General features: G+C 52.2%; 13 protein-coding genes across 13 annotated transcripts; 7 read left to right on the top strand and 6 right to left on the bottom strand.

Moving 5' to 3' along the window:
• Positions 1–199: 199 nt before the first annotated feature.
• PMZ80_009349 (uncharacterized protein) lies at positions 200–1,252 on the bottom strand (the record flags this gene model as incomplete). The annotated part of the gene is made up of 3 exons (XM_064877744.1): positions 200–507; positions 579–1,133; positions 1,237–1,252. The coding sequence occupies 3 exons, from the start codon at positions 1,250–1,252 to the stop codon at positions 200–202; spliced, it is 879 nt and encodes a 292-aa protein (XP_064726469.1).
• Positions 1,253–2,462: 1,210 nt separating this feature from the next.
• Positions 2,463–5,811, top strand: PMZ80_009348 (uncharacterized protein; the record flags this gene model as incomplete). Its single annotated transcript, XM_064877743.1, has 4 exons — positions 2,463–2,592; positions 2,757–2,899; positions 2,951–3,135; positions 3,228–5,811. The coding sequence occupies 4 exons, from the start codon at positions 2,463–2,465 to the stop codon at positions 5,809–5,811; spliced, it is 3,042 nt and encodes a 1,013-aa protein (XP_064726468.1).
• Positions 5,812–6,710: 899 nt separating this feature from the next.
• On the top strand, positions 6,711–7,427 carry PMZ80_009347 (uncharacterized protein; the record flags this gene model as incomplete). Its single annotated transcript, XM_064877742.1, has 1 exon — positions 6,711–7,427. The coding sequence occupies one exon, from the start codon at positions 6,711–6,713 to the stop codon at positions 7,425–7,427; it is 717 nt and encodes a 238-aa protein (XP_064726467.1).
• Positions 7,428–7,785: 358 nt separating this feature from the next.
• On the bottom strand, positions 7,786–8,811 carry PMZ80_009346 (uncharacterized protein; the record flags this gene model as incomplete). Its single annotated transcript, XM_064877741.1, has 1 exon — positions 7,786–8,811. The coding sequence occupies one exon, from the start codon at positions 8,809–8,811 to the stop codon at positions 7,786–7,788; it is 1,026 nt and encodes a 341-aa protein (XP_064726466.1).
• Positions 8,812–9,404: 593 nt separating this feature from the next.
• Positions 9,405–10,445, bottom strand: PMZ80_009345 (uncharacterized protein; the record flags this gene model as incomplete). The annotated part of the gene is made up of 1 exon (XM_064877740.1): positions 9,405–10,445. One exon carries the CDS (start codon positions 10,443–10,445, stop codon positions 9,405–9,407), a length of 1,041 nt encoding a protein of 346 aa, XP_064726465.1.
• A 639-nt stretch (positions 10,446–11,084) lies between these two features.
• PMZ80_009344 (uncharacterized protein) lies at positions 11,085–13,088 on the bottom strand (the record flags this gene model as incomplete). Its single annotated transcript, XM_064877739.1, has 1 exon — positions 11,085–13,088. The coding sequence occupies one exon, from the start codon at positions 13,086–13,088 to the stop codon at positions 11,085–11,087; it is 2,004 nt and encodes a 667-aa protein (XP_064726464.1).
• Positions 13,089–14,165: 1,077 nt separating this feature from the next.
• Positions 14,166–17,183, top strand: BUD14 (protein phosphatase regulator; the record flags this gene model as incomplete). Its single annotated transcript, XM_064877738.1, has 4 exons — positions 14,166–14,205; positions 14,257–15,303; positions 15,350–15,423; positions 15,474–17,183. The coding sequence occupies 4 exons, from the start codon at positions 14,166–14,168 to the stop codon at positions 17,181–17,183; spliced, it is 2,871 nt and encodes a 956-aa protein (XP_064726463.1).
• A 663-nt stretch (positions 17,184–17,846) lies between these two features.
• Positions 17,847–18,674, top strand: PMZ80_009342 (uncharacterized protein; the record flags this gene model as incomplete). The annotated part of the gene is made up of 1 exon (XM_064877737.1): positions 17,847–18,674. The coding sequence occupies one exon, from the start codon at positions 17,847–17,849 to the stop codon at positions 18,672–18,674; it is 828 nt and encodes a 275-aa protein (XP_064726462.1).
• A 435-nt stretch (positions 18,675–19,109) lies between these two features.
• Positions 19,110–19,685, top strand: POP5 (RNA-binding protein pop5; the record flags this gene model as incomplete). The annotated part of the gene is made up of 1 exon (XM_064877736.1): positions 19,110–19,685. The coding sequence occupies one exon, from the start codon at positions 19,110–19,112 to the stop codon at positions 19,683–19,685; it is 576 nt and encodes a 191-aa protein (XP_064726461.1).
• Positions 19,686–19,717: 32 nt separating this feature from the next.
• On the bottom strand, positions 19,718–20,825 carry PMZ80_009340 (uncharacterized protein; the record flags this gene model as incomplete). The annotated part of the gene is made up of 2 exons (XM_064877735.1): positions 19,718–20,386; positions 20,436–20,825. 2 exons carry the CDS (start codon positions 20,823–20,825, stop codon positions 19,718–19,720), a joined length of 1,059 nt encoding a protein of 352 aa, XP_064726460.1.
• A 272-nt stretch (positions 20,826–21,097) lies between these two features.
• BUB3 (mitotic spindle checkpoint protein Bub3) lies at positions 21,098–22,254 on the top strand (the record flags this gene model as incomplete). Its single annotated transcript, XM_064877734.1, has 3 exons — positions 21,098–21,104; positions 21,160–21,403; positions 21,456–22,254. 3 exons carry the CDS (start codon positions 21,098–21,100, stop codon positions 22,252–22,254), a joined length of 1,050 nt encoding a protein of 349 aa, XP_064726459.1.
• Positions 22,255–22,297: 43 nt separating this feature from the next.
• On the bottom strand, positions 22,298–23,197 carry RKI1 (ribose-5-phosphate isomerase rki1; the record flags this gene model as incomplete). Its single annotated transcript, XM_064877733.1, has 1 exon — positions 22,298–23,197. One exon carries the CDS (start codon positions 23,195–23,197, stop codon positions 22,298–22,300), a length of 900 nt encoding a protein of 299 aa, XP_064726458.1.
• A 685-nt stretch (positions 23,198–23,882) lies between these two features.
• Positions 23,883–25,514, top strand: PMZ80_009337 (uncharacterized protein; the record flags this gene model as incomplete). The annotated part of the gene is made up of 1 exon (XM_064877732.1): positions 23,883–25,514. The coding sequence occupies one exon, from the start codon at positions 23,883–23,885 to the stop codon at positions 25,512–25,514; it is 1,632 nt and encodes a 543-aa protein (XP_064726457.1).
• Between the last annotated feature and the right edge of the window lie 1,815 nt (positions 25,515–27,329).

Raw genomic sequence — 27,329 nt, 5'->3', positions numbered from 1 at the left:
GTAAATCGGCTTGACGAAGTGGCATGAGAGGAGCGCTAGGACATAGCAATCAGGGCACTATTTCTCAGAGCAAGGACGGTTGGGACTACCTAGTTCGCCGCCCGTGTTGCGACGCTTGTTCGAAAACATATGTGCAGGGGGAAGGTATACAAGAGATATTGAAGATATTGGAAGGCTACTAGAGGACTTTCTACCCAGTCTACTTCTCCGCCTCAAATACACTACACAAAGTACCAATGTAAGGCAAGATCTCAACGCGGAACTCCTCACCGGGCTTCAAGGTGTACTTCGGCTTCTTTGCAAAGCCAACACCAGCCGGTGTGCCGGTAATGATCACAGTTCCTGGAGGCAGGGTCGTCGATTGCGACAAGAAGGAAATGATCTTCGGGATGCTGAAGATCAAGTCGTCCAACCCGCATTCTTGCAGGGCTGAGCCGTCGTTGCCGAGACCTCGAAGTTTGAGCTTGGCTGGGTCTGGGATGAGAGTTGGTGAGACGATGGTTGGTCCTGCAAGAAGCGTTAGCAATGACCGTGCTGGTGTCTCGGGTCGTATAGGCATGGGGTCGGTAATGACGTACCAATTGGGCAAGAGCCGTCGAATCCCTTGCTGTAGCTCCATTGAGTCTGTGCAAACTGTGCTGCTCTGCTCGAGATGTCGTTCGAAGCCGTGTAGCCAAGAACGTAGTCCATAGCGTCACCCTCAGAGACATTCTTGCACGTCTTGCCGATGACAACCGCGAGTTCAGACTCGAAATCTCCTGAGTCGGTCTCCAGAGTCTGCTTTGGGAGCACAGTTGGTGCTGGCCAGGGATCTGCGAGGGCTGTTTGTGGCTTCATGAAGAGCGTTGGGACTGGTGGGAGATCCATCTTGGCTTCTGCGGCATGTTGCTTGTAGTTCAGGCCAACGCATCTGATAGTGCCAGCTTCGACTTGGGTCAAGGGTGACAGGACTCGGTCGATCACAGCATTCTGGCCGTTTGATTGGCCTGGTGATAGTACTGAGCTGCCGCTGAAGACATCCACCGTGACCTCCTTGCCGTCTCGGAGTGCTAGACCGACGTCTAGATCATCGTCTGTTGGTTGGCCGATCAGGACCTTCGATGAGTCTGACTTTGGCACGAAACGGACGAGACCTGCATGCTATGTTAGCATCATTCGTGGTGTTGAGCTGTTCGTTGACAGGCATGGCTTCTCGCGTATGCTCTGTTCTGCTCAGGAGGAGATCGTGCGGCCTACGTTTCCAAGATGCCATAGTAGACGACGTTGAGAAGTGTTGCTGAATGTGTGGGCTCTGCACAACTGATCGTGTGGTACTGCTGCGTAGTAAATTGCTGTAGGCTGAGTACCTTGTGAAGACGTTCATCAATTCTTCTGTCCTTTCGGATCAGGATAGACCGGCAGATTTATTTACTATGTGAGCAGGATAGGCCGATGACGGTGGAAGTGCCGAAAGCTCGTGCGACCTATTCTCCACGCTTCGTACAGTGGAGAGAAGGGTTTGGAGAAAACCACCGCTATCTCAAGCGCTCTTCTACGGTCATTCTCGAAGATCACGCATTGATGGCAACGATATGCGTAAGACTCGAGACACGATAGGTTTCGTAGCAGTATAAAGACGAAGGAGATGAGCCTGATACTTCCTGTGGTCGTGTCGGCTATGTTGCGGGCTTTGAACTGGAAGGCCCATATCGATTTCCAGCGCTGGCAATCGATCTCGTTGGTTCAGCAGCCGCTATTGCATTTCTGTCCGTGATAGCTCATGCTGGATGGCTCTGCGGCGAGTAAACGATATAGTAGAGGATGTTGTCGTTGTTACTTGCGGAGGGTCAGCTCGGACGGTCGCGAGAAGGCGGCTTTTTGGGAAGGATTACGAAGCAAGACATCTGGTGCACACGCGTCTCGCTTCCGAGTGATGATGCATAAGTATGCATTCGCATGTCCAGTACGAGCTGAAATTGTTCGGACAATCATAAAGCCTTCGTTGCTACGTGTTTACCTGATAATAAATAGTTTCGATAGCTTGTAGAAGTGAGGTGGACCTCCGTTGCAAGAGGTTGAAATATGGGACGCGAAGCAGGCTATACAAACAAACACACAAATTGTGCCTTTAGCTTCTGAGCTGCCTTGGGTAGGTATGGTCGACCATAAACACGATGGTGTCCTCAGTAGCACTTGTTCTTCTATATCGAGACGACGCATGTCCAGGCATGCTGCCTAATGTCGGAAGGATCGACTAGGACTATCCACGGATTCGGATTCGAGAGGAATGATATGCCCAGCCGGATGCTCAGAGATCCATGGCACTTGACAGCACCGGCACCGTCTTGTGCTCGATTTTACCGTCCAGTCGTACATTAGCATGCGACATTATTCGCGAAGCTTACCTGTTTGGATTGACGATGAATATCAGGCATTCTGAGTGATTACCATCATGTTCGCTCTTCCTCAAGTCACTGCCGGCCATGGCAGCGCCCATGCAATTGAGCAGGTCGTCAACAGTGATTCGGAGTTCTACAGAGAAACCTTCGACCAATGCAAGTTTTGCCGGTCTTCCGAACCAGAACTATGACAACACCGAAAGCTTTACATCAGGTAAGCTTTCCCTCGCAATGCTGTCATCTAGCGCAAGATTAGTCTTCTGAGTGCTATCTGAGTATTGTTCATATTGAAGGAAAGCCACTGCCTATTCTGTATCGCACGGTCGCGACTGCGTGCTTCGCAGACCCACAGATGCTGATTGAGGCTGCTTACTCTAGGCAATGACGGTCTCAAGGATCTGGGTCCAGCTAACAAAAGCACACCGACCCGAGTACGAAATGAAGCGCAGGGCACTGCGATAAATCAGAAGATGGATAGTCCTACGGGCGGTCAGTCCGCAGTGATTGATCCGATATCCCGAGTACGCTGTAGAAGCCCTATGCGATAATATGACAGTGCTAAACTCGACCAGCAAATCCTTGAAAGAACTCATTCGCGCGCCCCAGGCACATACCATGGCTCTCCCCCCTCTCATGGCGCTCCCACACTTCCAGAAGATCCGAAGCTGATATCTCGACAAACGGCTGGGTTTACCGAAGCAGAGTCACTGCGGCGAACAGATAGTTTGCTGAGCAACAAAGGTGGAAAGGAGAAAAAGTAGGTCAAGTTTGCACAATATGGGTACCCATCTGCCACCATACCATTTCCCCAGACATGCGGTGGCTTTGGGGGCTGACTAGAGATTACAGGAAGGGCTTCCTTAGCCGGATATTGGGCAACAAGAGCAAAGACGAGGCTATCGACCCTTCGGACAATGTTTCCGAGATTATGGACAACAGAGAACCTGGTACATACGCAGAGGTCTTCTCGCAACCCATAGGCTTCGTTCCAAAATTTCCTGCTCCGCCTCGCTATATCAGGGTCAAAGCACAGAACCGCCGGAAGCGAGACCTCGACCGGCTGTTCCTAGCACAGATCTTGTCGGAAGGGGCCGTCCGCAGTCGCAAGTCTTCTGATGAGCTCGATGCAAAGATACACAATATCAACGATCGCCCAGTCGCACCTCCTCCCAACTCTACGCGGACGAAGAATAATGCCATATGGGCTGCCGAGTTCTCCAGGGATGGTCAGTACTACGCTGCTGGTGGACAGGATAAGAAGCTCAAAGTATGGCGTGTGATATCGAGCAAGGAGGATCGTGAAAGCGCCGAAGATGAGCACGGAGAGGACGTCAAGCTCAATGCACCCGTATTCAAGCAAGAGCTTGTGAGAGAATATGAAGGTCACTCCTCAGCCATCCTTGATCTGAGCTGGAGCAAGAACAATTTCCTCCTTTCAACCTCGATGGACAAAACTGTAAGGCTATACCACATCAGCCGTCCCGAGTGTCTTTGTGCATTCAAGCACACTGATTTCGTGACCTCTGTTGCTTTTCACCCTCGCGACGACCGGTTCTTCCTTGCTGGCTCACTCGATTGCAAAGTGCGACTCTGGTCTATACCGGACAAGAGTGTGGCTTACTGTGCTCAAGTACAGGACATGGTGACCGCGGTGGCTTTCACGCCAGACGGCAAGACTGCAATTGCCGGAACATTATCTGGACTCTGCATCTTGTACGACACCGAAGGTTTGAAAGCACACTCACAGATACACGTTCGCTCAAACCGAGGCAAGAACTCCAAAGGCAGCAAGATCACCGGCATCGAAACCATGCAAATAGCGCGAGAAGTGGGTCCTCCCGTCGTCAAGCTTCTAATTACAAGCAACGATTCTAGAGTGAGACTATACAACTTACGCGACCGATCGCTGGAAGCGAAATTCAGAGGTCATGAAAATACGACGAGCCAGATACGGGCGTCATTCAGCGACGATGGAAAGTTCATAATCTGCGGGAGCGAGGACAAGCGAGTCTACGTATGGCCGACTGGACCACCTGAACGTCAAGATGTCGACAAACGGCCGGTCGAGATATTCGAAGCTCATTCAGCTATTGTAACATCAGCATTAATGCTTCCAACCAAATCGCGTAGGCTGTTGGCACGGTCAGGCGATGAAATCTTCGACTTGTGCAATCCACCTCCGGTACGCTTGCTCAGCCGGGCCGATTCAGTGCTGTCGTCCCAAGCGCCCACAGAGAGCAGCGATGCAGGTGGTCGAGCGCGGAGAAACTCAGAATCTCCGCAACAACCGCCAGAAGAAACACCTCAATATGCGGCGCGCCATTCCCACAACGGCGGCTTCATACTAGTCACAGGTGATTACACGGGCGAGATCAAAGTGTTCAGACAAGACTGTGCTTACCAAAAGCGTAGAGAGGGGTCGTGGGACACAGCCAGCTTCTCGAAGAAAATGCTAGCAAGAAGTGGTTCTGTCGCGACAAGAGCGTCAGAAAGATCATCGACGTTTCGCAAGTCAATGGCCTTCGGCGAGCCTCGAAGTCCTGCGAATCGCGAAAATATCATTGACTGGCGCAATTCGGTCATGTCTGCGAAATCTACGGGCGCCGCTACCAGCACATCCGAGGTTGGTCTCAACGACAACTATCGATCGACACTACAGCAGGAACGGGACAGGAGCTCATCGCCAAGTGGGATGAGTGGCAGGCGAGGCTTTGCGCATCGGTTCTCACTCCGGCACGGTTCAACACCTCTAGCAAATTCTACTCGACCCTCGACCGACGAGTCACAACGCCTGCAAACACCAGCGTCAACACGAGGAAATCCTCAACGCCTCTCGGACACAACCATCAACGATAATGGACCCACTAGTCCGGACTACTACGATGCATCTGAATCAGCCAGACGAGGATCTTCTCCCCTACGGCCTCTCCAGCAAGGGACATCAACCAGCCCTACGCGGAAACAGTGGGCGCGGAAAGCAATGCCCAACATTACCTTGACCGGTGCCTCCCCCGAGGTAGACGGCACAAAGTCGCCCAACGGAACATTCGACAATGGACTCTTCTTAGTCGACTCACAAAGTTACATGGCCTATGACATGAAACACAGCCTCATGCCGATGGCACAAGCTCAACCGAGAACACCTGGGCCGAATGTCCAGCCGAACGGACTCCGCAGAGAAGAGAGCTATGTTAGTAGCCTCAGCTCTGAACAACCGAGTACTGCTCCTGCGACGCCCTACGAGGAGCGGGGAGGAAGCGCCGGGTTGGGTATCAATGGCGCGGGCGTGAGTGACGGCGACAAGAGCGAGGCTGAAGAGCTCAAATGCAAGAAATGTGGCAGTGAGAGCTTCTTCAGGGTGAAGAAATCAGGCACGCAGAGAGGTTCGGTGTTGAAGTGTAGGAGATGTGGAGAGGTCGTTTCTGATTCTTGATCATTGCATGGTGTGTTTGAGCAAGCCTGGTCGAGATGTTAATAGGTTGATTTGGTGAGCGTTCCAGCGTTCTAGCTCGCAAGTCTGAGACACTGGTGTGTATGTACATGTACATATTGATAGCAGGCCAGATACCCCTTACATTAAGACATAGACAAACTGACAAGGTCTCTAGATACTTGCCTTGGAAGACCCATATGAACCTGCCTCGGGCGCCTGAATGCCGTCACACAAGAGTTGAGATACGTATCACATAATCTGCATTAGCCTCATGTTCGGTGTATAGTTGATCCGCTAACTCACCTCCTACTACTATAGGCCCGACATCCTGCCTGAGGCATATATGAATGAGTGTATTCAATTTAAGAGCAATAGTGTTCGTACGTTCGATAATCAATCTCGTACTTTCGAACTTACCTCGTTTGGCAAGAAGACGCCTTAGATTAACCTCGGTTCAAACTACGAATGCATTTATTCTCAGCCTCATGAATTCAGCTGCGCTTTGAAAGAGTGGTTTGGTAAGGTGGCTGTGTGGCACTTTTGTCCTTCTGCCGTGGCGCAGCGTACACAAGAAGCCAGAAGGCTGAGCTGCAGGGAAGGTCTGGTTGACCAATGACGACCCATCTGCAGTATTGGTCGACCAAACCGAATGTGACGTGTTGCGGCGAGCGCTGCATAACAGCGGACCGGGTATCGCGGGGTTGTCGAGAGTTGTCACCTGTAAGCTGCGCCTGACTCGTTTGGACATCCAGATCCTTCTTCGCAGCTTCTTCGTTTCCGTACATAAGTTCTCAGTCCTTCTTCCCTCACATAATTCTCCATACCATATTCTTACCACGAGAACCCCGAGAATACAGTAACCCTTCCATATCTCAAGAACAATAGACCTACCCTCCACGATGTCTGGTCCATACAACAACCAAGGCTACGGCCAATACCCGCAACAACCTTCTTACGGTGGGCAAGGTTACGGCCAACAACAGGGTTACAACGACCCCAACCAGTACCCTCAGCAACAATACAACCAACAAGGCGGCTACCCGGCGCAAGATTTCGGCCCACCGCGACGACAAGACTCGTACGGTCCTCCACATCAAGGTGGATTCCAACACGGTCAAGCTGGAGGTGTATACGGTCAATATGACGCAAGCAATCCTCAAGGTCACGCAGGCTATTACGGCGGCTACCCAGAGCAGCAACAATACAACCAGCAGCAGCAACAAGGATACGGCCAAAATTATGGCCAGCCTCAACAGTACGGCGGCCAGCAACATGATGCCTTCGCCGCAAACCAAGCATATCAACAACAACAGATGGCTTCCGGCACTCCATCGCAAGCAGGTGCTGCAAACCATCAGTTCGCGCCTCAATCTACAGACCCGAATGGCCCCAACTACAATCCAAATGCGCCCCCAATGACCGAACAAGATCGAGGTCTGCTCGGTGCTCTCGGTGGCGGTTTCGCAGGTCACCACTTTGGTGGCAAGCAAGGACATGGTCTTCTCGGCACCATTGGAGGTGCGATCGCGGGTAGCTTTGCAGAAGATTTTATGAAGAAGAAGAAGAAGCACGGTGGCCACTCGAGTAGCTCGTGGGGTGGCGGCTCAAAGTGGTAGATGGCTACGACATGCTTAGAGACAGGGGGGTAAGGCTGGTTGTGGTAGATGGGATTGGCGTTCAGGCAATTGTATCCTGACGACCAGAAGTGCACAAATGCACGTTACGACCATGGGTGGCATTGTTACATATCGCGGCTTGGAGTTCGCACGGCGTTCTTGTAGATGGGGATCCCACGCAGTCAATAGGTATTCATAATGAGGAATTCTAACCAGTTACATCTATTTACGTACACCCGCTGTGTTCCCCGTCTATATTTGAGCTTTCCCATAAACAACTCTATCTGCACATCTTTCGCATGCTCTTACCAGCCAATCTACTCTCTAGCAGCCCACAGCCATAACCCCAGCCAAACCCTCACAACTTCGCCTTCGTTCCCGCCGGCGGCGGCCGTATAATACAACTCTGCGTCATAACAGCCACCATCCCACCCCCCTCATCCCAAAGCCGACTCTCACTATAACTCCTCCCCGCCGCCGCCGCAACAGTCCTCCGTTCCCTAAAATGCCACCCATCCATCATCACCCCAGGCCTCATAACCCTCAGCGCAAAATCCAGCGTCGAACACGCGCCCGAGTCCCCAAAATTCTTATGATCGAGATTGAGCGGCAGGAAACTCAGCGCCCCGTCCATTATGAACGCTAGCGCGGCACAGTTCTCCGCCTCGTTCGCGAGGGGTGTCCGTGTGCGCAGCCACTCTGCGCTTGTTTTGTCGGTGATATGTCTGTCGTCTTGTGTCGTCGTTAGGTCCTTAGCCAGACCCATGAGGTTCTGTCCCGATACACCGTCCGTACACTGCCGCGTCTCGAAGAACGACTCCGCCATGGCGAACATCTTCCCGTTTGCTTCGGCTGCCTCCCGACTGATATGGCCATCCCGCACTAGACGTTCTGCAACCTCAATTGTCGGTGCCGTGTGCGTCGGGTCCATCGGCCCCACTCCATACCCCATGCTAGGCCTCGCACTATACCCAAACAACTCCGCCTCCCTTACATGAAAATCAACAAAGAAATCCGCGCATGTCCTTTCGGACCCATCATCCATGGTCTGACTCGCAACAACCCGTCTAGTCTGGAACGTCTTCGTGCTCCTCGTCCGTGTAACGACGCATTTCAGTTTGCGATCGATTCTCGTTGGTCCGTGGAACGCACCGAGCACGGAGTATAGATGGAAGTTGGAGTTGGAGTCTTGTGGAAGGGTCAAACAGGCGCTGTGGACTGCAATCCCGGCTGTGCAACCTCCATAGGCGATTGGCGCGGCGTTGCCCATGCGTTGGGGGTGCACGCGGGATGTGAATGTGTCGGGGGATATTTGGTCGACGGCGATTTGTTCCGCCATTGTGGGGAGGGAGGGGGCGGTGCCGGAGGCGGGGAGGCCTTCCATTTTTGTTGTGAGTGGTGCTGTGGCGTGGTTTGGGAGTTTGGTGTTCTTGATGTTAATTGTTGCAGAGTCGGTGAAATTGACGATCTTTGGGAGGTACTTCCTCGCTGCTTTTGTTTACATGGACGTAAGCGTGCACTCTTTTTGAGAGCCGAGGTTCGGAAGATTAGGTACCGAAGGCTTGCTGACGACCAGGCTTTCAATGGTTGAATCTCTTGCTGCTTGATGCCTTCACTGAGATGAGCGAGTCTCACTTGCTGTTCAGGGCTATGAGTGCGATCAAAGTCGTCGCAATTCCGTACATGTGGGGCGTGTGTCAAGGAGCTACTACAGTCCGAGGCTCTTGGGCAAGGCACTACAGTGCTCGTGGCTAGCTGAGAGACAGAATAAAGTAATATTGGCTGACCTTCGAAAGACATAATGTTAGCATATGTGTTAGCAGAACGGTTACACATGTACCACACTGAGGCTTTAAAGGATACAGTGCAGTATGATTTCAGCTGCTGAGGTCGAAAATCGAGATAGTATTCATATTACAACGACACATCGTACAGCTTGGGTCCAGTTAGAATATACTTATGCCGTTCTTCACGTCCTCACTCCACCGACTCCTTTCCTCTCAAATCCCCACCCTTCTTCATTGTTTCCACCCTCTCCTCCTGCCCCCTCAACACATCAGCACCCACCACACTCTCATCACCATCTCCAACCCTTTTCCCAGCACACTCCACAATAAACCCCGCCATCATCTCTTCCACACCCTTCGCATTCCGACTCAACGCATGATCATCCCCCTCAAACATCACCATCTTCGCCAAAGTCTCGTCCTCCCCTCTATACCCCTCAAACCACGCCTCATGCAAATACCGACTACACCTCGGACTCAACGTCTTATCGCCCGTCCCATGCATCAACAAAACCGGCAATGCTCTCCTCCCGCATTCCCTCGCCCCAGTAAGCGCATCAGCCGTCTGACTCGCCACCGTCGCCGCACCAACGACCCTCTCATCCCGTCCCGCCAGTGAGAAAACCGGTGCGCCCCCGAACGACCACCCCACTAACACGAACTTCTCTGTCCCATACGTCTCGGCCATGTAATCCATCGCGGCCCTCGCATCATTCACGCAGGGTTTCGTGCGTGCGGCAAACCGGTAGTCTAGCCTGAGGGTTGGGATGCGCGCGGATAAAGAGGGGAGTTTTGTGGCGAGGGAGAGGTATAGGGCTGAGGGGCCTGTTGTGCCGCCGCCTGCGCCGGAAAGGAGGATTGCGGCGGTTTTGGAGGCGGGTTGGGAGGCGATGTCGTTTGGTAGATGGAGGATGCCGGGGGCTGAGCCGCCGTGGGAGTCTGTGACGGGGATGGAGAGGGGTTGGATTGTGGGGGGTGAGTGGCCGGAGGCGTCTATTGGTTCTGTTCGAGGTGGGAAGGCGGGTGGGTTGGTGAGGGGAGCGGGTGTTGTTGGTTTTGAGGGGATGGGGGATGAGGTTGTGAGGTCGGTGGTTGGCATATTAGTGGTGTTGGTATTGGTGTTTGGCGCCGCGGAGGTGGGTTTCGCTTGGGTGGTTATGGCTGGTCGGTGTTTCTTGAACTTGGTGAAGTTGGGTAGTCTGTTGGTTATTAATCGCTGTAGTCGCTTCATTGATGGAAGGTTAGAGGGGAGAACAGTGAATTCATATCAATCAATAGAAGTCACGTAGAATATGCTCGACGTGGTGCAGAGCTCCTACCATCATTGGATCGGATAGGCGTGGTCATCCTGGTCTTTCTTGCCACTGATGTCAGTCACGTTTTTACATCAACCTTCTTTCCGGCTACAGCGGTTCTCTCAATCGAGATCCGTGGAAGGCACAGGCAAAGTATTCATGTGCATATCAATATTGATGCATGAAGTGAAGTCGTGGACAGTAAGGGTTGTTCGCCACCAGGCACGCCAATGGTCATTGCGGATCTCGACTAGCTCCTGCAAGTTTATACCACGACAGACACTGGCAATGCTAGAGAGCAGCTTCTCTGTTTAGAAGCATTACTTATCAAGCACTCACGAGCCAAGTGATCTTTACAGTGGTGAGTGCAGCAACTTCCTAGACATTTCACATCATTCATCGTTGTCTTGGTTTTACATTTGTGGTTTAGATAAACATCATAATCATCAATTCATGACAGCCGTCCCTTGACTCCTCGCTGAACCAGAATGAGTAGCGAATGGTGGGTATCATAGCAGAAGTAAGAACAACCCTCTCAGCACTTTCGTACGCCAGATGTAAGAAAACAGCCTCATTCAGAGCCTCCACCCGCTTGCTCTAGCACTCTCGCTGTCTGCATCACTACCTTCGCCACTGCTTCTGACATCGTCGAACCACGGGTTCTCGATGATCTCTCCGATATGTGGCCGCCGCAGGCTATTCATGTTCAAGCAATTCTTCACAACTTTATATGCTTGTTCGCCAGCCTTTTCCTTGAGTAAAGCCTTGTTCCAGTCTCCAGCCAGAATGGCCATCACAACTCTTGGCTGGAAGCTGTCTTGAAATGGTCGACGTCCGACTAGCATAGCGTAGATGCAGACGCCCATAGCCCAGATGTCCACTGCGGGAGAGACGATAGACTGTAGCGGAGGAACGTCCCCAGATGCAACATGACCTGATGAAGAACTAGCGATGCGGAGGATCTCGGGTGCCGCGTACTCAAGGCTGCCACCAGCAAATGCGGAGGTGCTGCTTTCAGCCGGGCCAAAATACTTATTAATGGTCCTTTCCTTCTCAGAGATGTCTGACGAAGAGGAGCCAGGTGCGCTGTCACCATCGTTCGAGATCCACTCTGCAAGGCCAAAATCACACAGTCGGAGTAGGCCTGGCTCTCCACGAGTTGTGTCGATCAAGCAATTTTCGAGTTTGATGTCACGATGGACGACACGGGCGTCAAGGTGGAGGTATCGCAGAGCGCTAGCGAGTTGATAGCTGTAGTTTACAGCCAGATGAGGGGCTATACCTTGCCTATTGTGGTTGACAAGATCGAAGAGCGTACCTCCCACGTTCAATGGAATGAAGCAGAAAGTTGCTTCCTTGAGCTCATACACTGCTTCGAGTGGGAGGATGTGCTTGTGGTTCAGTAGGCGCCAGAGATCTACTTCGTGTTCGAACTCGGCTTGAGCATTGTCGTTTTCGGCTTTGGTTTTACCCTCAATCTGCTTCTTGACAATCTTCACAGCAAGCGTGCGTTGGGTGCCTGTTTGTGCACTCATCTGCTTGACTTCGCGAATGATGCTGAAACCGCCGTAACCAATTTGTTTGCCAAGAACGTAGTCTTCGCCTACCGTTGCGCCTTCAGCATCGACTGGCGGAGGAGCTGAATCGTCACCTCCGGTGCTCATGGAGAAGCCACGCAGGAAGGACGAAGCTGCTGATCGAGGAGACTTGGTAGAGCTCTGGGTATCGCGACGGGAAGCCCGTCTTGTCGGATCAGCACTTTTTTTGAGACTACCGGCTCGCGAAAAGAAATCTGGGGCTGCCTCTCCCTCGCGCCATCTCTCCGACGCCTTTCTTTGCGATCTTGGTCTCGGGGATTCGTAGGAGGAAGAAAAAGGTCGGACGAATGGCGAATTGATATTAATCGGAGAAGTTACTTGGTGGTGCTCAGTATCAACAGGAGTCACGACCACTTCTTCCACGGGCGACATGGTCGATGCAGACGTCATGGACATGGGATGCATGTCGACCGGCCGGGAAGCCAGTGCATCGACAGTCCGTTGTAGTAGAGGGAAGCGGGCTTCGCCAATATGAGGTTCATCGTTAGGAGGGCTCTCGGAATACTGTGGAAGGTGTCTGCCTGTGTTTGGATCATAGTGTGACCTGTCCGACTCACTGTGGGCTCTTGCTGATCGCGGTTCTGCAAGGGCTTGGGCAAGCGAACGTCCTCTAGGACGACGTTGTACGGACGTGTTTGCTGGTTCGAGGGGGATGCTATGGCGGTGTCCCGAGCTGGTTCTAGCCTCGTCACTAAACTTGAGAGACATTTCTCGCTCTTTCAGATAGCGGGTCGCAAAAGCATCGGAAGTGCTGTGGGACGCACCGTCGACTGCGACAGAATCATCCTGCTGGCCGGGTATCTCGATGGGAGGAGTCGGGCAGGCCAGGATGGTGTCCTGGCTGGGTGCTGAGCCATGATACGCCGGACGCAGAGGCCTCTTGTGATGATCGTTAGTATTATCGTAAAGCTGGTGTTGCTCGTCGGCGTAGGTATCAAGCTTGAGCCCTCGGGTGCGCGTATAGATGTCTTCCTGCGCCATTAGCGGCGCCACGAGGCGATACTGCAGTAACAAAGTTCCGTCGGTCACTATGCAATGCTAGAGCAATAAGGCAGTCGCGACTGCTGCGAGACTTTAGTTATAGGGCGAAATCACCCGTGGACTGCAAATTTCAGGAAGCTCAGGCAAGCATGTGCAGTAAGAAAAGCGTCGGCCAGTTGGAAAGCGTGGGACTCAGCCCACCTGAAATTAGGCGCATTATTGTGCTCAGCAATACGATCCTCATCGTTGTCACTTTTAGCAATTGAGACTTGATAGTGACTCAAAGACTGGATGTTAGGTGACTGCCAGGACATCGCAGGAACAAAGCAACATTAACATTCTCGACGCATGACGTGCGCGTCGCCAGGTGTGCAGCTTGGAAGCAAAAGTGGGTGCCGGCGGTGAGGTAATAATGAGCCATGATTTGTGTGATTATTTTCAAACCTGGCGAGGATGATGAAACAGCCGCGACCTTCAGCCACAGCTAGGCAAGAACGAAGGGAAAGATCCGCTGATTTCGGGGGCAGGAATCCCTGCTAGACAGATCCAGCCACAGCTTTAACCGAGCGGCTGGCCAGTGATTGGCGGGCTCAAATGCTTCGCTTGGGGCACTTCTTTTGCTGTGAAACTAACCTGATGATACCCCTGGTTGCCGTCCGTAGTGCACCCTCCTGCCCCGTGTCTCTGCGCTCTCACATCTTCACGACGGTACTCTATCGATCCTGCGCAGCTGACGTTTTTTGACATTTCGCCGCTTCTCTCCCACAACGCGTGACCCTTTACGAAATCGCATTGTCGACCCCAGCAGCTGTCTACACTTCCATTCGCTCGAACCAGATCGCTATACTGGCTGCCGCTCATTGTCCTGTCTCAGTTTAACGAACCTCTTCGCGCTCCCCTTCCTCGACAGAATTTCTGCTTCAGGCGCAACAGCCCTTCTACAAGATACGGACCTTGACACCAACATACGGGCCTTGTACCGCGCACAACACGATCAATGCTACCGAGGTCATTTGCTGGGTCTGCTTGTTTTGCGCTTAACACCAGAAATTGCTCCTGCTTTGAGGAAGAGATATCATGACATCCTTAACGTTGAAACCGAATTTGTTAAGGGCAGGTTAGTATTGTATGGACAGAAGCACATTGCTGGATCTGACGCGCGAACCAGACACTATTGACCTCCAGTCGCAAGACAATCCGTCGGCTAAGGACCACACACGAGGCCAATATCACCCTGCATACAGCCATGCTGGCCCCACAGATGCAGGTCCGCACCATGCTCAGGCTCTCAGAAATGCGAACCATGATGCATATTCCGAAATGCACACAAGTCCACGTCTAGAAGGCTTCAATCACAACAGTCTAGGTCCCCAGAATCAAACACATATGTACGATGAAGACGACGACGAGGACGACCAATCGCACGATGGAATGAATGGTACAAACCACGAAGGTGGCTATGGTGACGAGGACGGCAATGACTCCCAGGACGAAGACATGGACGACGAGCTGCTGGACAAGATATCGAGTTCTCCCTCTATCGAAGATGGTAAGCAACCCTGGCCTACCAGAGCGGACTCCTTGCCCTATGGACACACCCAGGGTCCAAGAGCAGCGCCGACTCGAGGCATTTCTTTTTCTCCTTCCCAAGGTTTTTCTATTTCCGCTCACGGGAGCCCTGTTCGAAGAGCTGTTGGAAGTCATCAGAGTGGTCACGAGAGTCCTAGAAGAGGTGGAAACACGAATATCAATTTCAACAACGTCCCAAAGCTTTCTCCAACCTCTCGTCTTCAAGACTACGGCACGGGCTGGGCCATAACAGAATCCAGCTCCATTGAGAACATCAAACGTCATTTGCTTCCAGAGGATGACCCATTTCTCGATCATGGAACGGCAGAAGGCTTCGATGCAGCTGATTGTGACGATGATAATCACAACTGGGAGGATGAGGATACGGACGAGGACAGTGACTACTCTGACGATGACCAGGATGGCTTTTCTCTTACTGCCGAACCCCGTTTTCTTGACTCTGGCTGGGGTGGCGAATGCTTACGAGAATTAGAGGACATCGATTTCGAGTTCGTCTACGCACTGCACACGTTTGTTGCCACTGTCGAAGGCCAAGCCAATGCCACTAAGGGTGACACAATGGTCCTGCTCGACGACAGCAACAGCTACTGGTGGCTCGTCAGAGTTGTCAAGGATGGTAGCATAGGTATGTTTTCACTCTACTGTCACAGATATCGTCTAAACTGGTGCAGGGTATCTTCCGGCTGAACATATTGAGACACCAACCGAAAGATTGGCGCGTCTCAACAAGCACAGGAACATTGATGTAAGATCTTCCACGGCTGTGCTGTATATCTTCGCTCACGATCTTACTAGCTCTCTGCGGCCATGCTGGGTGATAACCCCGAAAAGTCCAAGAACCCTCTGAAAAAGGCGATGCGAAGGCGCAACGCTAAGACCGTGAACTTCGCACCACCTACCTACTATGAGCCAGAAGCAAGAGAGTGGTCCGACGAAGAAGACGAGGACGAGGTCGAGGATGGATCAGCTGCCCATGTTGAAGATCAGACAACCGAGCAAGAACAGCAAGCAGCCCAGCAACAGTCGCAGCAGATGCAGCAAGCCCAGCAGGTGCAACATGTTGATCAGACTAACGAGCAGGAAAGAGTACAACCAGCCGCTGCCACGATACACCACGTAGAGAGCAACGACGCAATGGATGAAGATGAACCATTGAGTCCTACCAGAGCCGATGGTTTAGCACCAGCACCGCTTCAAACTAGCTCGCAGGACAACCTGCAACGATCGAGGAAAGGAGTTGTCCGCAATACAGACTCGTTTTTCAAGGACGAAGAGACTAAGAAGATATCACTAACTCCACGACTACTTCGAGGTGAATCAGACTCCGGAGCCCCTGCAGAGCAGGAAGTCAAGCAGCGTCCTAGCCTTGACACTTTCGATAAAATGGTCGCAGAGGACAAACCAAAGGATTCCAAGGACGCCAAGGACAGCAAGAAGAAAGAAAAGAAAGGAATGCTTAGTGGACTATTCAAGAGAAAAGACAAGGGCGGTAAAGGCGGTAAGAACGACCCTGATGAATCGGATCGCATCTCAGAAGAGTCCGGAAGGTCGCCGCAGTCGAAAGATTCCATGGATTCAGAAACTGCGCCCGAAAGGAAACCAAGCAAGCTACAGAAGACACCTCCGGGTGTCACCTCTCCGAAAACGTCACCAACGGAGACACGAGTGCCACAGAGAGATCTTACACCTACACAGGCGCAGCAACAGGTGCAGCCTGCCTCTCAAAAGAGCCAAATTGGCCCGTCGCAGCAACCGGAGCCCTCACAGCATCTCGGACCGCAGCCACAAGCTCAGAACCCAAGCAGGTTCCCTTCACTGCAGGAGAAGCGATCCGTAGGTGCCAAGATCTCAGACGCTTTGCGGTCGAAGAATTCAAGTCAGGACATGGGTGATCCCCAAGTAAAAGCAGTGTACTCAAAACGTGCCAAAGAACGCTTCGCTATTGACGAAAGCGATTCCGAAAACGACAGCACTCCAACGGCACAGTCATCAATACTGCACCGCAGCATATCTCCGCTCGAAAACAATGACACCAACGCCGGACGACCAGGATCGGCTATGCGAGTGTCGCCAATGGATGGTCAAGAGCAAGTGAAGGATAACGCACGTGGGCCTCTCTTGGGGCTACAGCCAGCAGAGGACCCTGGTCCAAGTCAGGAGGTCATGCCATCCGAAGCCACGCCTACATCACCTAGCGATCAAACCGCGAGCACATCGAAGCAGTCACCCTCAATACCGACGCATACACCCTCGACATCGAGATCTACACCTACATGGTCGGATGCTTCTCTACGATCATATATGAACGACGACCAAGACATCCGCGATCTACTAGTGATTGTGCACGACAAGACTAATGTTACTCCCGTTGGGCCGGAGCACCCTCTCATGAATGGACTGTTCGCGAGCGAGCGGACGAAATTGGCCGATATGCAATCTCAGCTCGACACTATGTTGTTATCTTGGCTTTCGAAGAAGAATCAACCTGTGGGGGCGAGGGTATAGCGTGGCGTATGTAGTATCTGTATGTTTCTTGTTCTTGATATCCTATCCTGTTTTGTTGGTTTCTGTACGAATTTGGCGTTATAGCATGCATGGGGTGAGGGTTTCCTATGTAATTACGATGGATATACGCTATATGATACGGTGAAAGGGAAGAAGCTGGAGTTGTGACAGTGACGGTTCATGATGAGGCGTACGCAAAACTCAAGAGTGTTGGAAACCCAGTCATATCAGTGTCCTGGCGATAAGAGCGAATGACCTTTTGAAGGAGAGTCAGCGTGATTGAGAAGCTGTTCAATGCAAGAACTTTTCAAGGTTTTCAGGTCATGCTTGAGTGATATCGCGTGTTCGTCGTCACCGAATTGGACCCAAGCATAATGTCTCGGTCTCATACTGGGTAGCACATACGATGATGCGATCGTCTAAGAGGACTGCCGTGTCGTGGTACCTATGACTATGGCTTCTTATTGATGGGCAGCTGCTCGGGCGGACCCCGGAGATATCTTTCGCATGCAGTGCCTCGGTACAGAAGTCGAATCGCACTGTAAGTTTGCGTATTCGCTGACTGATCCCACATGAGCAGCTCTGGCAGTGGTTACAGACTGCAGTAGCATCCACTTTGTCCTTCTGCTGTCACTGTTTCGGCTGGTTGAGACGAAACAAAGTATGGCAGACCAGAATGACACCGTCAAGGTCTCCGCGACTGACGACGGCATCTGCATCATTAGCATCAACCGGCCCAACAGGAGAAACGCCGTAGATCCCACTACTGCGCACAAGCTATACGACGCATTCCTCGCATTTGAGGCTGATGACGCTCAGAAAATCTGCGTCCTATATGGGGAGAACGGGACGTTCTGTGCGGGCGCTGACTTGCACGAGGTATCGAGGTTGAAGCCCGAGCAGATGGGGACTCCACGCACTTTTGAAGAGAGAAGTCTTGGTCCCATGGGGCCCTCCAGACTTCAGGTTAGGAAGCCCGTCATCGCTGCTGTTGCGGGGCATGCCGTGGCTGGTGGACTTGAGCTTAGTCTTCTGGGTGACTTGCGGGTTGTTGAGGAGAGCGCGATATTTGGGGTGTTTTGTAGGAGATGGGGCGTGCCGCTGATCGATGGGGGTACCGTCCGCTTGCAGAGGGTTGTTGGGCTGGGCAGGGCGATGGACATGATATTGACGGGACGACCTGTGGATGCTAGGAAAGCACTGCAGATGGGACTTGCGAATCATGTTGTGCCTGATGGGCAGGCCTTGCAAGAGGCGCTTGTTATAGCACGCCAGCTTGTGCAGTTTCCACAGCTTTGTATGAGGGCTGATAGGGATTCAACGTATCATGCTGCGTATGAAGCGACGTCGTTTCATGATGCGATGAAGTTTGAGTATGAGCGTGGATGGCCTATCGTGGCTGCGGAGAGTACTGCTGGTGCTGCGAGGTTTAGTGCTGGGCAAGGGCGGCATGGTAGCTTCAAGGAGTTTAATTCAAAGTCAAAGCTGTAGTCGGAAACCCTTGTTACCCTGCGCCTCCCTTGTGAAGCACGATGAGTTATGAATAGCTCTACATATTACATTCTAGCATTCTTGAAACTTGACCATGTGCTTTCAGAGTAAGGCAACGCCCAGCACGGATTGCACCACAGCGTGACTGCAATCTCTGTGCAATGTAAGAAGATAAGAAATTCGCTTCTTAACGAGTAACTCTGAGCATGACGTTAAAGAGCGAACATTTGACAGCAGCATGGTCTGGTTGACGGAAAGATATTGAAGGACTAATCACGCAGTCACGTGAGTAGGCGTTTGCGACTTCCCGCAACCCTCTTCACCAGATCCGCACCTTCAATTTGCCGGCTTGTTCTGCCAAAGGTCTGCTGGCGGCATCTGGCATCCTCATGCGCTGAACAATGCACCAATTTCCAGTACATCGCACAATAGACAATGGTGAGGATTAAAAACAGATATCTGCTGTTGAATATCCTATACCCAGACTCAAACACCACATCAAAGGCCGAACCTCCCGCTACGCTCTCCTTCCAAGCGCCAACGCCTGATTATGTTGACGCTGGACGCTTCCTGGCACACCTCCGCGCTCATATTTCGCTTCTCTTTGGCGACTTCGGCCTCGGGGTATCCTTGTCTTCCCTGAAGGTAGTCTATTTCTCTACCGCGACATCTACCGCAATCATCCGTGTTCCGCGCAACCATCACCGACTCGTATGGGCTGCACTAAGCCATATTACTGAGCTTCCTGGACCAAGAAAAGGCGGAGGAGGCGCCAAATGTGTCGTCAGAGTGGTACGTGTAAGCGGGACGATTCGAAAAGCTGAAGAAGAGCTACTGCGGCGCGCGAAGCGAGATGTGGTCCGAGCAAAATTGGCGCAGGACGGAAAGCAATTGCCTTGGGTGACTGGTGTTGCGGATCGATCTGCGAAGGGAAAAGCCAGGGAGGACCCCAATGTTAGCATGCAGTCGATTGAGGACCTTAGTGGTGAGGAGGAGGAAGAGTCCGACTAGTTGTCGACGCTGTGAGAACCCAAGTAAAATGCTCACGAAGGCTTGCTGCGGCGCACCTTGACACTACTATCTTGAGGTACGTTGAAGTCTCCAAGATCGTCATCGTCCATTGCCATGGCCCCTTGTGCTGCAGCATTTCGGTCGAAGTCGGCTTCTCTCTTTTTCTGCTCCTCTTCCCACTCTTCTTGCTCCCTCTGGTCCCAGTACTCCTTGTTATCAATCCACCGATCTTGGATGTCACGAACGTCGATCTGACCCATTCCTTGTCTAACCGCAGTCTGCCAGACATTATCTCCGGCACCTTCAGCGCCGCCAAAGACGTACCCGCCTGCACGATCGATTGTCCTCAGCAGAGCCATCATGCTTTTCTTATCCTCGACAGCCAGGGTTTCGTACCCGACCAGACCGAAGTCCTCGATGAGTTGGCATACAGCCTTATTCAGCGCCTCGAACTTGCCAGTCGCAAACATAGGCGATTCTTTCTCGAGTGAAGGAAGCAAGTAGTCGAGGTCTTGCACTTCGGTGTAGTAGTCGAGGTTGAAGGGTAGGTCAGGATACTTGTGCAGATTATCGATCTTGGTCAGCACATTGATCTGCGTCAGATCCATCTGCAGCATCGTTCGAAGGGACAAGAGGAGCGTCGAGATGTAGAGCGAGGGAAGAGTCAGAGCATAGGAATCGATCAGATTGACTACAACGAGCTGCCACAATCAGCAGAGTTCTAAAATACAATTGCCGTCCTGTGCTCACCCGATACCCCATCTTCTGCAGCGCAAAGAATATCTTCCGCAGTGAATCATGATGCGTGAACAATTCGACCTGTCCCGGACAATCGAACAGCACGTAGTCCTCGCCTAACTTCTGGAGTCTCTCCTTAAACCAGTCCAGGTTGTGCTCGACTTCTTCCAGCGCGTACAGCACACTTCCGTTGGGGCCAAGCTCGTCGTTGTTCATGATATCTTCCAGAGTGATCAGGGCTCTGACATCTATCGCGGGATCGTACGATGTGAGATCGTTTGCGGGATCGAGGTTTACTATTGATGCTTTGCGACCGACTGCGCCCATGAATTGTTGCATGCCATTGCAGTAGGTGGACTTGCCTGCCCCAGGTGGGCCGATAACGAGTTGTGCGAATGGCATTGTTTTATATGTCTGAGCAATACTCGAGGTATATCAACGGCTTTCGTAGAGGACGATGGTGCAAGAGTGAGTAGCTTGAACAGGCTATGAGCAAGAGGGGAGCTGCATAAGAGTGCCGCAATACCTGACGTACTTGCATTTATGGTTAGAAGAAAGAGCCGTAGCCATTATGTGGAGATGCCGGTCACGAATGTTTATGTTTCACATGCGAACTCTGGTTTACAGATCTCTGGTTCCTTCGCAATTCGTTTCACTAGGAGGGACTCCTCAAGATGTCGAGTAAGCAGCAAAATGCCGTTATCATTTGCAGAAGCCCTTCGCTAACGATGCGCAGATCAGTATGAAGTATCCGACCCGCCTACCGATGCCATCTCAGCTTTGCGCTTCTCACCATATCCAGGCTCCCACAAATTTGTGGTAGCATCATGGGATAAGTTCGCATACCTCTACGAGATTAGCGACAACAAGCAATGTACTCTACTCAAGAGGTTTGAGCATCGAGCGCCTGTGCTTGACGTCTCCTTTGGCAAGGACGACGATGAGATATATACTGCGTGTCTGGACTGGGACGTGAGAAGGTAGCGTTGGACACGGTACATGGAAATGAAGAGAAAGCTGACGGCGGCGCAGGATCAATGTTCAGACAGAGGAGCAGGACGTGCTCAGCACCCATGATGCTGGCGTGCGAAGTGTGGTCTACAGCAGGGAACACGGCCTGGTGATATCCGCAGCATGGGACTCAACACTACACATTCATCCTGCATCGCCAGAAGCCGAGTGGTCGACCGCTACGATCAACCTTCCGAGCAAGCCATTCTCCCTCTCTGTGTCTACAAGCAAACTGGTAGTCGCAATGTCGAACCGAGCACTCCACATCTACGAATTAGCGACACTGGCGAGCGAATGCAAGAACACAGCCAACGCGCTACAAGCAAGACTAGACATTGAACCATGGCAAAGAAGGGAAAGCAGTTTGAAATTCATGACAAGAGCGGTAGACTGCATGCCTAACGACGAGGGCTATGCTTCTTCAAGCATAGAAGGACGAGTCGCGGTTGAGTGGTTCGATCCCAGCAGTGAGAGTCAGGCCAGGAAATACGCCTTCAAGTGCCATCGTCAGCCAATCGAGGACGTCGACGTAGTCTACCCTGTCAACTCAATTGCCTTCCACCCTGTTCACGGTACCTTTGCCACTGGCGGTGGAGACGGCGTGGTTGCAATCTGGGATGCCATTGCGAAGAGGAGGATCAGAATATATCCTAAACTGGCTGCCAGTATTGCAGCCATGTCTTTCAGCTCGAACGGCAAGATTCTAGCAACCGCCATCAGTCCTGGCTTCGAAGATGGGAAGGAGGACATTACAGAAGGCTCTGTCGGAATCATGATTCGGGAGCTCGGCGAGAACGAAGTCAAGAGGAAGGCCAAATGATTGAGAACAGCATTCTATTCGGACCACACATCTTGCACCTGGTCTAATGCTCTTTCGAAATCTTAGGTTCTAGCAGCGGATATGTCTCGACAATGCTGTGACGCTTTTGTGGGGCTTGTCGCGACATTACCGAACCATCCTCCATACCGAAATAGCAGGCAACTGGTCTCTGACCACCTATCACAGCCGCAGCTTTCGCCTCCGGACCGGTCGGACCACAGAAAATACCCACAGCTAGAACGCCGTTGATGTTCTTGATCTCCCGTGCCAACTCTTCCACCTCCCAAGAACCGGCGAGCGGGTTTGCAACGGCGCCTCGTTCCAGATCGTCACTTGTGAGCAGAGGTTGCGGGAAAGGAGCATCCACAATGAAGAAGTCTTGGTCGGTCTTGATCGGCCCAGCTTTCAGAATGGCACCTTCGCGCAGGAATGGACCTTTACCAGCCGGGCTCTTACTTCCAAGCACCCTCAATCTCGACATGACTTGTCGCGCAGCTTTGGGCTCGACCTCGATCGGTATCGTGGGCCACTTGGTCAGCAACCGAGACTGCAGCTTCCGGTAATCTGCCACGCACACAAACTCCCGAGACCGCATGGCGACCAACTTCTCCTGGTAGAGGCAGGCACCACCTCCTTTGATACAGTTCAGTTCTTCGTCGACCTCGTCTGCACCGTCGAATGCGATATCGATCATGTCACCATCTGGCAGCGCGTCGAATTCTATGGGGAGCAGGCCGGCGTTAATAACGAGCTGTTTCGACTGGTAACCTGTTGGGACAAAACCGATTCTCGACAGATCCTTTCCTAGCTCTTTTATGGCTTGTACCACGTACACGATTGTTGTCCCTGAGCCGATACCGACGAAGCGAGGATTGTCGGGGAAGTGGTTCTTTACGGCTTCTTGTGCGGCTGCCCGTTTGGCGGCTTCTATGTCGACGGCCATGTTGCGAGGTTGGAAGCGACGGGAGGAAGTCGAGTAGAAGGACGACCTGAAGGGTGGTCTAGATATAGGGAATGGTGGTCGAAGTGGTTGTAGGCGGAGCGGTATATTGCGACGAGAATGTCTAGTACATAAAGCTGTTACTGTGTGAGCCAGATTATCGGTAGCTGTTCAGTATCATTCACGCACAAATTCTAACAGCTTGAATCGTGCTTTTCATATGCACAAGGTAATTATCTCCGGTGCAGGTGATTACGTATTTGCGTGACGCTGACACATGAAGCTTCCTTGTGTAGATAAGTCTCGTTCAGTTCTCCAGGGCCACGTAGATCTTGAGAGGCACCGGCTCCTTAGCTAATGATCAATCTGGTGCAATAGACACTCTTCTGGTGGCAGCGAACCTGCCAGGATCACACCTTCCAGTGGCATAGGTCACCCAGAACGACAGCCCGCGGGGCCGCCCGCAAAAGGTTTCCGATGGCCATATGACGCACGTTAGCGGGGAGCAATGCAGGCACTCAGGCATGAATGTCTATGCCTGTCAATGTTTGCTGTCTGCAGGCAGTTCATCGACACCGACAGTCATCTTCCGAGCCTCTTGATTTTGTTGTTGCATGCAAGCGTGTTGGCGTTGGTCTGAGCTCATTCCTTCCACCATCGCGCGTCCCTTCTCCATTGAATCGACAACATGGCTGAAAGTGCACCGCGAGAAGTCACGCCTCCTCCGCTCCAAGCAGTTCACGCGCCTTCTGCAAAAGAGAGAAAGTACGATCGACAGCTTAGGCTATGGGCAGCATCCGGACAGCGAGCCCTAGAGGAGTCACATGTGCTCCTTGTTGTTGGAAACACCAGTGGCTCGAACAGCAGTGTTGCAGGTGTCGAAACACTGAAGAACCTCATCCTCCCCAGTATTGGTCACTTCACCATAGCCGATTCCGCAAAAGTGACTGAGGCTGATCTTGGTATCAACTTCTTTCTTGAGGATAGCAGTCTGGGAAGGTCAAGAGCAGAAGAGACTACAAAGTTCCTGCAAGAGCTCAATGAGGATGTGCAAGGCCACTCCATCTCAGAACCGCTCGAACAGTGGTTGCCGAAGCAAGACTCGTTGAAGCCATTCAATCTAATTCTAATAGGTGCGCCTTTGCCAGAGCAAGAACTCCAGCGGTTATCGACGTATGCCCTAGAACAGAGTATCCCGCTCGTCTATATCAAGTCCCAAGGCCTGTTTTCTACTTCTTCAATCCAGTTACCTGCCGAGTTTCCCATCGTCGACACTCATCCTGATCCGGAGACGGTTCAGGACCTCCGCCTGCTAAGGCCGTGGGACGAGTTGCAAGCGGCCGAGAAAGAGCTAGGAGACTTGACGCAACTGCCGGATCACGAACACGGTCACGTTCCCTGGCTGCTGTTGCTGCTGAGATACCTCGAAGAGTGGAAACAGTCTCACGAGGGCAAATATCCATCAGAGTTTAAAGAAAAGACAGAGTTTCGGTCCTTCGTTGGCTCCAAGGCACGAACGAATAACGCAGAAGGAGGAGAGGAGAACTTCGACGAAGCCTGCGCGGCTGTCTTAAAGTCGATCAGCCCGCCATCGCTTGGTAGTGGCTGTCGAGACATGTTCGCCATGGATTCGTGCACAAATCTGACACAATCGTCCTCAAACTTCTGGATTGTTGCAAATGCGATCAAGCAGTTCTACGACAGACATGATGTTCTCCCACTACCAGGCGGCCTCCCAGACATGAAAGCAACCTCCGCAGCCTACATCAAGCTCCAGACAATCTACAAGTCGAAAGCTCGATCCGATGTCGCAGAAGTCACAAACACAGTCCGCAAGCTCGAATCATCTTTCGGCCGCTCCGAACCCTCACAGATCCCTACCTCCGAAATCGAACAATTCTGCAAAAATGCCTCCTTCGTCCGAGTCCTCACGAACCACTCTAAGCAGCCTCTGCCTGAGCTGAGACTTCAGAAAGGCGACTCCAAGACCCTCGCGAAACTGCCCACAATGCTCACCAACTTCCAATCCATCTCAGAAGTCTTCCTTGCCATGAACATTGACACAATACCTTCCGCCACGCTGACTGAGCTGAAAGCCCTCGAAGACATGATTGAAGGTGGAACGTTAGAGGAGCGGATCGACAAGGCCATTGAGGAGGTCAGACGAACTCAAGGTAATGAGATGCATAACACGAGTAGTATCACTGGTGGTATGGTGGCGCAGGAGGCGATTAAGCTGTTGACGAGACAATATGTTCCTGTTGATGGTGTAGTGATCTGGGATGGGATTCGGTCGAGGACGGAGGTTGTGAAGATATGAGGACGTGGTACCCCTGACTTTCACAATATTCTGACGCTTGTGTAGAACCTAGCAGAAAGAAGAGGCTACATACCATCAGATATTGCGCAGATCGCGCACGATGACGAAGGGAGCCGTGGGCCTTGGAATTCCTCGAAGCACATCGTTACGCTCCCACAAACCACGTCGCAGCTTGGCCGCCGTTGCATTTACACAACTAGAGGGAGTTAATAGCCATGTCACCCCTTCAGCAAGAAGGATCACAGTGTACGAGAAATGAATGAACGAGACATGAAAGGATGAAGCAACGCCAAAAGGACCAAAGGTAAAGCCGCCGCGGAAACTATGACCTGATGCAGTAAGACAGGATCTGCTGCTATCATGGAAAGCTTCGAGAAGCAGACGAAGAGGCACTGTGTGACAGTGAAAGATAAGGAGAAAGGACCCCCGGGACGAGACAGAAGTATGTCCAGTCTGACCCAACCCAATCCAAGCCATCTTTCTCCCTCATGCTCTTTCCACAAACCGCATCACTGTTCGACTTGTGCCTCCATTCTCCATCGTTCGTGCATTCTTTTTCCAAAATAACGCCCCGGCAACTCATGTACCTGACCAACCTAGTCCCTTTCGCTGGGTGGCGCCTTCTACGTCCCTCTGGCCTGGCACGTCGCGCTTGCCTTGCGTATACAAGCAGCCGGTCGCGCCTTCCTCCTATGGCGGCCCAGCCGTCCCTTCCTTCATATTTCTATTGTCTACCGTGCCTTCCCTTCTCGCTCGTCTCGACAGTCGTGCCTTCTCCTATTTCATCCCCGGTCGTACCTGTCTCACTTCTCTTACCGGCTGCGCCTTCCTCCTCTACCTTTTGGCTAGTCACGCCTTTCTTCTCCACCCTGTCACTGGTCGTGCCTGCCTCCAGTAACAGGCCCATCGCGCCTTCCACTTTGAACGGTCGCGGCTTCCTCTACCGTCGCTGATCCTACCTCTCTCACTTCCATTACCCTGTGCGCCTTCCTCCTTACCTCTATCACCAGTCCTGCCTGCCTTTCATATGAGAATGAATCGGCCGCGCCTTCCTTCTCCTGGAGCGCACCTACCTCCCACGGCCAGCCACTTGTACCATCTACTTCACAGATGTGCTTCGCTCGCCTAGCCGATGATGCCTTCCTCTCTCTGAGCATCGCACCTTCCCCGGTAGGAAGACCTGGTTGTACCTTCCTCTCGTGACTGACCGACCGATCGATCGTACCTGCCTTCCTTCTTATACGTACAGTCTTGCCTTCCTCCTTCCTGTAAGATGCCCATCGCGCCTTCCACACAATCAATCACGATCGTACCTACCTACTTATCTACCTATCTATCCAGTCGTGCCTGCCTTCTCTCTCCTATGGTCGCATCTGCCCTCTTTCACGGTCGCGCCTGCAGTGCCCTCTTTCCCAGTCGCGCCTCCCCGCTTATCCTATCGTGCCTTCCTCGGCCAGACTACCTCCTGAGTTCATGCGTATCATAGGAAGGAAGCTTCTGGTTCTAGGAGTCGTACCTTCCTTAACCGATTAACAACACCTGTTTGCTCCTTCCTTCTTGGTGCCGTCTATGCATAGTCCCTGCCTCCCTGATATATACCGAGCGGTGGCCACTGCCGGCAGGCACGCACGACGCACCTACCTGCCTCAACTGAGGTGTGTTTTGTTGATCGGAGGGAAGTTACCACGGACGCGACTGCCTGCGATGAGCAAATGAGTATGAGCCACACAATTGAGAAGGCGCGGTGGGACAGTCAGTCATGAATATCCACGCATGGAAAGAAAGAATGAAGCGACAACTCTGATTGCAGGACAG

This window comes from Knufia obscura (assembly GCF_036327395.1).
Source record: "Knufia obscura strain CCFEE 5817 isolate CBS 148926 chromosome Unknown scaffold_13, whole genome shotgun sequence".
NCBI classification, from domain to species: domain Eukaryota; kingdom Fungi; phylum Ascomycota; class Eurotiomycetes; order Chaetothyriales; family Trichomeriaceae; genus Knufia; species Knufia obscura.
Note: the sequence above shows the minus strand (reverse complement) of the source record. Positions and strands in the feature narration are given on the sequence as shown.